At 44.0% G+C, this 12,270-nt stretch overlaps 1 protein-coding gene across 1 annotated transcript in view; it reads left to right on the plus strand.

Moving 5' to 3' along the window:
* The first annotated feature begins 203 nt into the window (after nucleotides 1-203).
* Nucleotides 204-12,270, plus strand: part of ERBB4 (erb-b2 receptor tyrosine kinase 4) — a 412,269-nt gene continuing 400,202 nt past the window's right edge. Inside the window, exons 1-2 of the mRNA XM_035891859.1 lie at nucleotides 204-264; nucleotides 6,891-7,042. Coding sequence (XP_035747752.1) covers nucleotides 204-264; nucleotides 6,891-7,042 — 213 coding nt within the window. The remainder of the gene's footprint in view (nucleotides 265-6,890; nucleotides 7,043-12,270) is intronic.

Genomic DNA, 12,270 nt, shown 5'->3' on the forward strand with positions numbered 1-12,270 from the left:
GTCTTTGCTGTGCCTATTTGTGTTCCTGTTCATAAAATTGAGAAAGATCTTGCCTTTGTAGGTGACATCTGATGAGCCTCTACTGGAGGTGGGACCACCCTGAGAAAACACATTCCTGCAACTTTTCTGGAAGTGCTGGGAGGCTTTTACAGTGGCAGATGAAATGATGTTTGGGTGTATAGTAAGCAAATTTCAGGGAATTAATGCTCTTGGTCCCTGGGTTGGTAGCACCAGGGATCTCTTCTCCATGCAAAGAGAAAAAAGGCTACAGAAGTATTTCAGAGTGTCCTTTTAGCATTGCAGCTTGAAGCCTGTATGAAAATTATAGGGGGTTTTTTTTGTGGTTGTTTTTTTTTTGTTTGTTTGTTTGTTTTATTTGACTTTATTTAGCAGTTGTGGAGAGTTTAACTTGGAAATCAAAATAAATAACAGCACTCCCAGGCTTGTGTTTCTGGGCTGTTTGCGTGCAGGTATAAGTGATTAAAGCCGTGATGGTGTGGCTCAGAGCCACTGTGGGCCAGGCTGTACTGTCTCACCTCATCCCCACGACACCTGGCTGGACTGAACGGCAGCTGGATGGCAATGCTGAGTTTCTCCTCTCCTGGCCATGCGGCTGTCCAGGGGTTCGTGGCAGTTGGGTTGATTGCATGCAACTGGATTCAAATGGGATGGTAATTTTCTAGTGTAGAGCAGACCTCACGGAAGGAAAACACTTGTGCCAGCTGAGCTTTTAATTAGGAGTACAGAGAAAATTATGCTCTCCTTCATTACAGTCTCTCACCTAGGGAAAGCAAGCCTCTAATTTTAAAACACTCTCCAAAACCACTGGGTTTACAGGAAAATGGCTGGTGACCTCAAGGGGTGATTTGCCTTCTCCCAGGAGACATCTGCAAGCCTGTAAGTGCAGGCAGTCCCTCCTTTCATTAGGACATGCCTAATTGCAAGAAAATTCGGGGCTTTTGCAGCTCATTCAAGGAGAGCTGTAAAATAATAATGAAAGGATTAAAAGTGTGTTTACCCCTTCTTCTGTGTGTGTGTACATGATAGGGTGCCCAGGCTGTTGCTGAGAGCATGGAGCATAATGAAATGAATGGGACTGCTGCAGGATTGCTGGTAATTAGTTGTTCCTTAACGGGCTTGACTATTTCCCCCCATCTGGGGGCCTTAACAAATTGCCACGAGTGTTTGCAATTATTAATAAACAGTTATGTTAGCCGCCTTTCAAGAAACCCTGATGATGGTGTTGTCTGTAAAAACATAGCTAATTAAGTAAATATGTGGGAAGTACGGGAAAAGAATGTGTTAGAAAGAGGTGCTGACTGTTTCTGGGCTCATCCTGACTGGGATGAAGGAATGTGGGGTTCTCTTTTCCCAAGTATGCTCCTGAAACCAGTGAGTCCAGGAGTCTTAAGCTTCCTCTTGTGTTGGTGGCCCGCTTGACAAACCGATCGACAAAGGGAGGTCGTGCTGCATTCAGGCAGAGTCTGGTGCGGGGCAAACACGCTGCTCTCCCGTGACCCTGCCAAAGAGATAATAATAAATGTTTTATGATTCAAAAAATATATCCAGATGCTTGAGATAAATCCCTTGGAGTTGGCAATGAGGATGCCTCATTGCTGCTTCAACTGAGTGTGCTTTGGGAGAGGAACGAGGCACCGGTCTTTCAGGTGAGGGTGACAATGCTGGAGATGTTGGGATTCACTCTTCCTGAATAACTCCAAATGTAGGAAGATCCGGAGAGCGGTCAAATAAGAAATTAAACAAGCTGACCTCCTTCCAAAAGTTAGTTTATCTGTTGAGCTGGGAGGATTATAAAGTCCATTAGTATCACAAGAAACAGAACAAGATTGAGTCAAATATGATTTCTTAATTTAATGTATAGATTTATCATCAACAGAGCAGAGCAAAATAATGGCCTAAAAAGCAGAAGCTAAAGGACATTTTTAAATGCCTCCCCTGTTTGCTGCCTTTGAGTGAGCATCCGAATGATTTGGCTTTGTTATGAAAAAAGTCAATGGAAAATTAATTTCCAAGTCATGTGCATAAATATTGATGAAAAACATAAATTCAATTCAATACAGACGATTATTACTGCTGTAATTGGGGCCATTAGGAGCTGAAGCTCTTCTCTGTCACTTTAGGTAGCTGGTAATAAGTAAATAATGGAATGCGAAGTGTGAATGTTTGAGTAGTGCCTTAAATCCACTTTTGTGATGGCCAAGCAGTGCTCTGCCCCAGCACCGACCCAAAATCGCCCACGTTAGGGTTGTGGATGAGAAACAGCTATGGGCTGGCAGCCTGACTGGTTGCTGTCACCGCTGGTTTGGGGCTTCCCGGATGGGAGGGTGCACATCCTTCAGCTTCAGGATAATATTAATGGTGGGTGTCCCTGGGCACATACGCTTGCGTACTCTGTGAGGTTTGTTGCCAGAATATGGAAAGAGAGGGAATGGCCAAGTGTGTGTTGGTGGAGAGATGTGTTTGAGAGCTTCATGGCATCCTGGTAACCTGGTACACGCTGTCAGTCAACAGCTCGCTGGGGCTTCCATCTAGGAACATGGAAGGGGACATCAGGTTTTCCTGGGCATGCATTTAAATGGCACTGGCCTCTGTAAGACCTCGTGAGCAAGTCGGGAGTATACGTGCTCAGAGATGCTCAACCATGAGAAAAGCTGCAGACTGGAGACACGTCTTAAGCTGGTACTTTTTTGACCTCTGTTAGAGGCAGGGGAATTAGTATTTTTTATTAACCAGGAGAGGTTCTGCTGCAGGGACTGCTTTTAACACGCAAGCTTTATTTTTGTGCTGCTTATCGGTTTCTGGGGCTATATAAAATAACGTGTCTAACAATATGCAACAAAGTGCTTTGAAGAGAGTTTATGAAATATAGATTATGGTGGTTTTGCGTGGCATGACAAGGAAATACATTTTGTCAAGCTCATGTTTATGCCTGTATACGGCTGGAGCATTCCTGAAAATATGTATTATTTTGGCACTTAATTTTAAAGAGCTGCTACAACATGTAGATGCCTGTTGCTGTTCCAAGAGATGAGCAGGAGGGTGAGGGGGATATTTTCATGCTCTGCATTGAGCTCGGGGGCAGAGGGACTGGGGATCCCATGATACCCCAGCTCAACTCCCACCTCAGATGTGTTTGCTTTAGTGCTTCTTAACTATTTTGGCAAATCAGACCCAGAATGATTAATCTTGCCCTGGGGCAGCTGGGAATTGCCTCCCGTGGCTCAAAATAGAGGTTTAAAACATTGTTAACTACCAGTTCACAACCTCCTTTCCGGCCTGCGTCCCTCCCAGGTTTGGCTCCCTGGTGTGTGTGGGCAAGCAGGCGCACCTTTGTAATTGTACGTGGCAGTGTCCCTTGTGGCAGGAATGGCTATTTACCCTATTAGTTGTATTCTGCCTTAAAAAAAAACCCCAAAGGCATGTCTGATCTCCATGTTTTAAAGGACTTTCTGCGAAGGATGGAGGTATTGTCCCAGCTCTATTTGCCTGCAAGTGACGATTGATCTAACCTGCTTTTCTTAAATACTTTCTTGTAGTCCTCCCTTTTGTATTTTGAATCTGGCTAATTACTAGGTGCATCAAAAGTACATGTTCAAATTCTGTGTTGTAAAGCTGAGGCACAGGGAGATTAATGGCTTATTATAGTAATGGATTATTAATGATCCATGGTTAAACCTGCGTTTGCTTTGGGACGTCAACTTGTTCCCCAGGTTGGGGTGCTCTCCTGTGCTGAGCACTGTTTCTGCAGTGGCTGTACTGCTGGTTGGATACTGATGGCAAAAAATCTGCGCTGCTGCACCCCCCCATTGATGAAGGACGGTCTCACTTTCGGCATACAACTTGATTTGAGGCGATCTGTAACCAATTTCTTTTTTTTTTTTTTTGTTTGTTGAGGGGAGGTGCCTTGTCAGAGCAGTACAGAGATACAAAAGCTAAGCCAGGCTGTGCAATGGTTGGGAGGATTGACGCTGGGCAGCGACTTTCCCTGGTTTCCCAAATTTTGTGGCGGAGCAGGCTGGGAGGAGCTGGGTCACATGTACTTTTACTGCTTATCAGGCAGGCAGCAGAGGCCCAGGTGTGAGCTGGAACAAGGAGATGCTTTGTGTAAAAGAGGACCAGAGGGGATTTCTTTTTTTAAGACAGAAATTAAATGCTTGGAATTACTGTGAGATAAATGTAAAGGATCAACATGATTTCGTCTAAATTTGCTTTTAAGATTTTATTCATTCAAAAGAATTTATTTCCATAGCAATATCAAAAGCTGCAATAGTTTGGTTGTACAAAATTAATCTTACTTGAATAAAAGTTGAATCCTCTTGCAAGAGCAGGCTTCAGGTGTTCTTCCTCCTTACAGCAACAAATGGCTAAATTAGCTTTCGTGAAACGTTTAATGGGTGTGCAACATGAAATACCGGTGTTGCAGTATATAGCTTTATTAGCTGAGCTGCTGGAATTGTTTTCTGAGCTATGTTGATCCTTAGCACCGATTGCAAAATGGAATAGAAATTATTAGTCCTCAGGAGCCTTAAGACAGAATAATACTTATTCGGCTAGAAACGCAGTCAATCTTGTTGTTATAGATGCTGCTGCTGCTTTTAAGGAAAAAGCAAACAAACTGATTTTGTGATCGGTTGCAAACGTTTTTGAAGTCTTCTGGCAGGGACAAGTGTGTATCTCCCTGAAGGATGGAGATGCTTATACGGCAGATTTCGAGCTTGTTCCAAATAAAACTTAAATATGAACTAGAACAGGGCTTTGTATTTAAAAAAGAAAGGTGTGCCATCCCCTAGCAGCAGTGGTTAATCCTTCCAGGTGGTCCCAGTCCAGCAGAACTGTGTCAGATCCCAGTGGGACCATGTCTTTCCATCTTGGGAATCCCCCAAAATGGCTATTAAAAAATTATAAACAAAATCTTGTTTAGATGTGTTTTACGCTTAAGTGGTAAGGTTTTCTGAGAAAACTTTCAAAATGTGAATGTTCATGCTTTAAGTTAAGCCTTGAACTGAAGTGGTAGTTTTTACTTTAAAACCTGAGCAAACTACACAGTTTTGGTTTTCTGCAACACAGCATAATGAATGTATGTCAAATATTCCAAGTTTTTAAACTTACTGAGGACTTCAAAATTTTACTTTTGCCAGGTCATAGAAAGAAATAAAAAAATTTACATCCCTTACAATGTTTTCTTTGGTATCTAGACCAAATGTGTATATAGAAAAACAGCCCTATGTAGTGCCTATTCAGCTTTGGTCCATGCTCTTTAGCTGCTGGAAACACAAAACCCGAAAGTTATCTCATAAAACCTTCATCCCATGAATGGCTTGCCATGAAATCAGCCCCTGCTATCCCTCCCCAGTGGGGAGTTACAGTTCAGGAGGAACAGATTTCTGCTGCCATTTTTAGGGCAGAGGGAATTTCCTTGGGAGAAAACTTTGAGCAGTTCGTGGGTTTCTGGCTGCCTCCTGAAGCCCTTCGCCAAGAGGCTGCTTGAAGCTCGAATCGCCCTGGCACAAGAGCAGATTGCTCTGCAGCAGAGAGACCACAGCAGAGGAAAGAGATGAGAGTTGTTGCGATTTCTATTTAAAAGAGGGGGGGGGCGGGGAAGTGTAGTAAGTAAACAGTCAATAATAGTAGTACTCAAAAATCTAATTACTTCTGATATTTAAAAAAAGGACCTGCATCATTCTAAAGAGCATTTTTTAGCCAATTTTACTGATTATGCCTCCAGTCATGGAGAGTTTTGTTTGTATTGATCTAATGCAGGAGTGGGAATGGCTCCAGAAATGCTGTTCTGGTCTGGCTTACGTTTTGCATAATATAATGCCCATTTCAGAAGTTTGGATATATTCAGATTAATTTTGTCTCAGGTAAGAACAACCCACAAAGTGTGGCTAGTCAGGAAAAGTAAGTGCGTAGAAAAAAAGCCCACACCCACACGTGGCCATTTAAATAGCATTGGTGTCCTGGTAGGCCGAGCACCACATAAAAAAACACTGTTGTAAAATGCTGCTTCTGTGTTTCTTTTCCAAATTCATTTTTTATCACACACAGCAAAGAAATAGACTGAGCAGAGCTGTGATTCCGCAGTAGCTTTGAGCCGGACTTCAAAACTTAGAACGGAGTAGTATAGTATTAAATGACATCTTCTGAAAACAAACTCCAAACTCATCTGACACATTTCCATCATACATTCAGACCACAGTCTGGTGACTTGTGGAAAGACGATATGGTTTTTACTCTTGTTTTCCTCCTATTTAATTGCATAAAGCTGGGAAGAGCCAGGGTCTTAAGGAAAGTGTTGGGGAAAACAGCGTTGGGTATAAGCCTTGTGGTCAGGTTGCTCTTGGCTTGTCCGACAGACCCTTCTGAGCACCAGCTGAATAGGGAAAATGTTGGATTACCTGGGTCATCTTGGATGCCCATGTCTTTCTAGCCTGATGTCCTTTAGTCTGTGACCGGCGCATCCCTGTTTGGTGTCCGATTCTGTCATCGGCAGAACTAGTAGGGACTTTGCTGAGACCTGAGTTTGGCGCTTTAGGTTCTGGGGTCAACTAGTTTTGTGATTTTCCTGCATTTCTGAATTTTCAGCCTTTCTGCACATTGGGCAGTAAATACCAGCACTTGCTCCCATTTGGTGAGATGCATTTAAATGGCTGAGATTGTCATGGACCATATTAGTACCTTCCTACCTCTGTTGCTGATATTCAAGTAACTTGTGCTGGGGTTTTTTTGCAAGAAGGACCCAATCCTGTGAATAATTCCAGTTTTTGTTACAATTACTTGTATCCCTGTATACAGACCTTATTTCCTTCTCTGCTTCTGTGCCCCTCTTACAAACTGAATCTGATTGTGTGTCCTGTGGTTTCTTGCAGTGTGTGCTGGCACAGAGAACAAGCTGAGCTCCCTCTCTGACCTGGAGCAGCAGTATCGGGCCCTGCGCAAGTACTATGAGAACTGTGAGGTAGTTATGGGCAACCTGGAAATCACCAGCATTGAGCACAATCGAGACCTCTCCTTCCTGCGGGTAAGCAATCTCCTTTTCTTGTGGGAAGTAGCCATGGATGCTAGGCTAGAGAATGGCAGGTCTCAGCTTCACTGAAATATAAGAGGATAATAAAATGTCACAGATGTGCAGAGAACAAGAGGAATGTCATTTCTGTGACAGATGCTCTGGGTATGCGTCATTTAGGTTTATCCAGGACTTGGGGGAAAAAGCCACATCACTATGCAGAAAGGTGACACCTTGCAGGTCTCTCTCACTGCATGTTGCCAACAAGTATGAAGCAGGTAAGGTAAGGTTTAAGAAGGTCAGAGCATCAGGCAGGTAAGGACTGGAGGCTTGGAGAAGCTAATACTAATAAAATGCTATAATTTATCTGGTTGATATTCTAAGCAAGGGAAGAACTCTGGGCAACATTTGTAGAACATTTAAGAAAAAAGAAAAAAAAAAAGCTGATTGCTGAATGAACATAAAAAACCTCTTTGTGTACGAGACTGGAGTTACGAGCCTCATTGAATCTCCAGCATCCAGAGGAGGTCTGTGGTGGATGAAGGCTGTCCTGTCATCATGGAGCCTGGGCTGTGTGTTCCCTCAGCCCTCCTTACTTGAAATTTTGAGTAAATATGCTTTTGGGTTTGTGAAGGAACTTTGTTTGTGCTTTCCCCATTAACGTGCTAGCAACCACAAGGAGGGAAAGGTAGATGCTGAATTAAAAGAATTTAAACCCACCATTATTTGGCATTCCAAATCTAACTAAATTTGAAGAAATATCCTAGTAAAGGAGTGATCCAGTGTACTCGGGCATTTGAGGATGCTGCAGACAATGTGGCTGCAACATGGAAGAAACTGGTATGTAGGTATGCAGGCCATGGTAGAAAAGGCAGCCCGTGGCAGTGTGGTTGCAGGCTGTGCTGGTCATACTCTCCAGCAGAAGAAATCAAGCCATGACACAGATAAGGGTTTACACTGCTCATATCATATGGCATCGCTCACGTATACTTCTGCAAAATGCTATTGTCATGTTTCAAGATGCATGTCTGTATGTAACTGGCATTTTCATAAAAAGCACGCAGAGGGAGTGGCACATTTAAATCCAGCAGCAGGAGTCAGCCCTGGCAGGTTGTGTTACACTCAGTTGTTTGGTTGCCAGGTCTCGGGTGAACCTAGTGCTCAATTTCAGTTTGTAAAAATGTGAACTTTCCATTACGGGTTCTAATGAAGGCAAAGCAGGTTCTCCAACAGCATGTTTAGCTTTGCTTCATGTTAAATTTGTTGGGGTTTTCACAGGATTTCCACTCTATATGTTGGTCTATATTTATTCAAAGCATACACCAGGCTGCTAAAAGATCTGCAAGCAAAATTCAGCTATCAGATATGGTTGGAGTAAAGTTTGGGGTGCTAATTGCACTCAGACTAACAAGTTGCCTGTTAATTTGAGTGACGAATGCCTAGGAAGTAAATGCGATCTATACATTTCACAGTTGTGACAGGTGGGGAAAGCACATATGCTTGTGCTGTGAAATATATAGTCTTGGTGCAGCGGGACTAATGTTTCCCACCGTGTTAGACAGGTGGCAGATAGATACATCCTCTGCGGGCAGGATCCCCGCACTGATTCGGGCATTGCTGGAGTTTCAGATGCCTCCTCAAACCGCTGACTGGGCCATCGTGCATGGCTCTCATTCGTCATGGGCGGTTCTCCTGCTTTGGCTTTCCTTCCTTATGATGCCTGCTGGTAGGTAGGGAAAACAAATTATTTGGAAATTAGGGAATTAACATTCCTTGTGGAGAGCTGCCACAAGCAGAATAAAATGTTTGTGGCAAGCGGGCAGTAAAATCAACAAACAAGAAGAAAGAAGGGCCCTCTGTAGTAAATGAAGGTGGTTCTGTCACTTGTGCTTTTTGGTGCTTTTTTATTAGTTTTATTACTTCTCTTACCTGAGACAGCCCTCTCGGAGATGTCTCAGCAAAAAGCACAACTTGAAACAAAACCCAGCAAACTGGAAGTCTAGTTAACATGATAAATTGTAGTCATTAAAATAGAAAGCCAGAAGAGAACATGTTCTTGGTGAGGCAAATAAATAAGTAAATGTTGGCATATTTATGCCAATAATTCGACATTCATTAGTTATGCAGTATTACTTTTTTATAATTTTAAAAATGGTTTAAATGGCCAAATGAAGATGGCAGATGGGAGATAACTAGAAGAAAGGCTATTTGTGTGTCTCAGACTCAAATATGGTGAACTCATTGTGCAAGATGATGCTCCTCCAGCCTGCTCCAATTTCCCTTAGTCTCTGTTGCAGTAATTGCCTTCTTTCTCCACCAAACGGACTTTGGGCAGGCTGTTGACATACCCCTGGGTTATCTGTATGCCTGGCTGATGAGTACCATGACTTTGTGTGCTGCCCAGCTGCCTTCTCCTTAGTGCTCAGCTTAGATGGGGAGCATCTCACTCCAGGACAGAGGGAAGACCTAGGGAGCTAGGCATGCTGAGCCTTTTTATCATGCAATAATAAACTAATACCATAAATGAAGTGAAAAAAACCCATAATTTTATTTACCCTGCAGAGGAACATTAAAAGATCAGTATCCCATCTCTCATATTTATTTAGACATTTATTCCCTAAGTGGATTTGCTTTATGTCTATGAGTTAGCTCTCTGGATATTTGCTGATTAAGACTAAAAAGGGCTGCCTATCACCTGAATGAAATGCTCTATCACCTGAATGAAACGCTCAACCACTTAAACTTCCAGGGCTGCAAGCAAGTGCGTGGCTTTGAGGTCATGAGGAGCTTCATTCATGTTAGAAGGGATTGGATATACTAGTGTTTTTTTCCTACCATTTTCTTATGTGTGCAGAACAGGAGTACAAATCTGCTGGTTTAGTTTTATGTATTTTATTTTTGCTTCTGGTTGTGTTACAGTCTGCGTATTGCTTGCCCGTGGGCGGCCAAAACAAGGGTGAGCAATTGCAATGTGAAGTTGTGCTCTGCGTGTGCTACCCTCCGGCTCCATCAGCTCTCCTCCTGCTGCTCAGTGCTTCCCCGCACTGTGGCCACAATGGGAGTCCTGGCAGAGGAAAGGAGTGCTCGGTAGGAGATAAAAACATGCCCAAGCCTGAGTGCTAGGAAAGACAACATGTTTCTGACTGTGGGCTGATAGCTGGTTTTCTTTCTTACTCTTCTGAGGCTCAGCCTACCCACGGAATATGTACGCTGGGGAAATTCAGTCTTTGGAGTCTCACCACCACAAGCTTTGGCAATGAAATGAGGCTTAGGTAATGCAGCACGTTGCTGCTGGAGTAGCACCTCCCTGTCGTGGCCAAGGCAGGCTCTCCACTGGCATGGGCGCTGCAGGAGGGAAAGGCACTTCCTGTTTCCAAGAGCATGATTGAACTGGGCAGGACGAATAATTGGGTGGAAGACAGGCCCTGAGAGCTCCCTTGTCCCTGTTGCACGTCCAGGCTCAGGCAGCAAGTCAGCACTGATGGTGGGAAGAGGCTGAGCTCCATTTCCTGCTGCTTCCCAACCCACCTGTGTCCTTCAACTAATTTGCACTGGGACTTGCTCTGTGAAACTAGATAAGCTAGTTGAGCAGGTGCCTGTCTTGAGTCTTGTCAAGGCTAGAGCTGAGATTTATTTCCCTGGTTTGGATTTCAGAAAAACTCTTGAGGAAAAACTGAGATCGTGCACTGGTTCGTATTGCAAATGACCGTTTCATCTCAGAAGTGAGAACCTATTTTAGTTTCACTTGGCAAAGCTGACAGTTTGTACTGTCTTATTTCTTAATAGCATCTCTGCATTCAGTTTTCGAAATAAAATACACAATTAGTATACCACAAAACAGTTTTCTGCGAGTACCCTTGTTCCGTTAAACACATTTGGTAAACGAGAGTTATCTTTGACTAAACCCCAGGCTTTCAGCAATTCACAGTCAGTAAATTGTCTTCTTGTGCCTAGATTTTATTTAACCAATTCAGATTATTTATTTTTGAAGACATGACCAAAGTTCTGCACTGTTCCCTGCAATAACTCTCTCAAATGATTATGAAACTTATTTCTAACCGCAATCAACAGCCTTTGAAAATTATCTACCACCGCTTTATAAATTCATTTTTCGTTTACCTCTGTAGTGCCTCTGTAGCACCCTCAGCCACGGTGATGTTGGCAGCGATCTGCCTGCCATTTGACAGGGTGGGCGTTTCATGGTGGGCAGCTTTACAGCTGCTGCAGTTACTGCAAAGACATATCGCCCCATCTTCCCTTTGTCAGCACACATAACTGCATGCTGGGTGAAAACCTGTGCCAGCCCATACTTATCACTTTCCTTACAATCACGTTTAGACTTTGTGGCAGATGGAACTTGGGGTTTTGGGCTTTTTATGTATTTTTGCTTCTGCTTGTGTTATAGCCTCGGAGGAAGTCAGAGTCAGACAGACCCTCCGAGGGGGGAGGACTGCCAGAGCAGCCATGGGAAAAGCTGGTTGCAAACCATGCTGCCTGGCCTCTAGGCATTTGGAGCTGCTTCTGGTTAAAAAAAAAAATCAGTATTTTTTTTTTTCTTAAAGCTTTTGGCCTTTTATAGCAAAACAGGTCTAAGCAGACCCTTCTGAAAGCTCCAGCAGCAGAGCGCAGTGGAAACATGGGCACGGAGAGAGCCTGCAGTCTGAACAGACGTGTGAGGAAGGGGAACGCAGAGACAGGAGGGTATTGCCTTGTCCAGTTTTCTCGGCAGATCACTGTGATGATACATATGGCTCCTGAAGGCCTGGCAGCACAGCGCTGCACCCTCTTCTGTAGCAAAATGGTACCTTAATTCCCAGCTGACAGGCTTCAAGGTCCCAGCTCAGCAGAAAGGGAGTGGAATGTGGAGTAGTGCCTGTCAGGAGTCCCCAGAAAGAGAGGCTACAGGGTGGCTTTACCTATGTGGAGTTGGGGTGTTTCCCCAGAAGTGCTTGGAAAGCATTGCAGTCCAACCCTATGACAGCATGGGGATTTGGAGGGGGGTTCGCTGGGCAAAGCTGCCCTGTAGCATTTTTGCCACAGTGAGTTGCATCAGGAAAGCCTCACCAGCACGTGTCGTCCTTGGCTGGCAAGAGGCAAAGTAGCCTCCAGGTAGTTACAGACCTGGAAATCAAATATGTGTATGTATTTATTTGTAATTGCCTCACGTGTCCGTGTCGTCCCATCCCCCCGTCCCGTCCCGTCCCCCCCCCCCCCCCCGCCCCCCCCCCTTCACAACCCAAGCC

Source organism: Egretta garzetta, unplaced genomic scaffold (genome assembly GCF_000687185.1).
Source record: "Egretta garzetta isolate BGI_Z169 unplaced genomic scaffold, ASM68718v1 scaffold230, whole genome shotgun sequence".
NCBI lineage: Eukaryota > Metazoa > Chordata > Aves > Pelecaniformes > Ardeidae > Egretta > Egretta garzetta.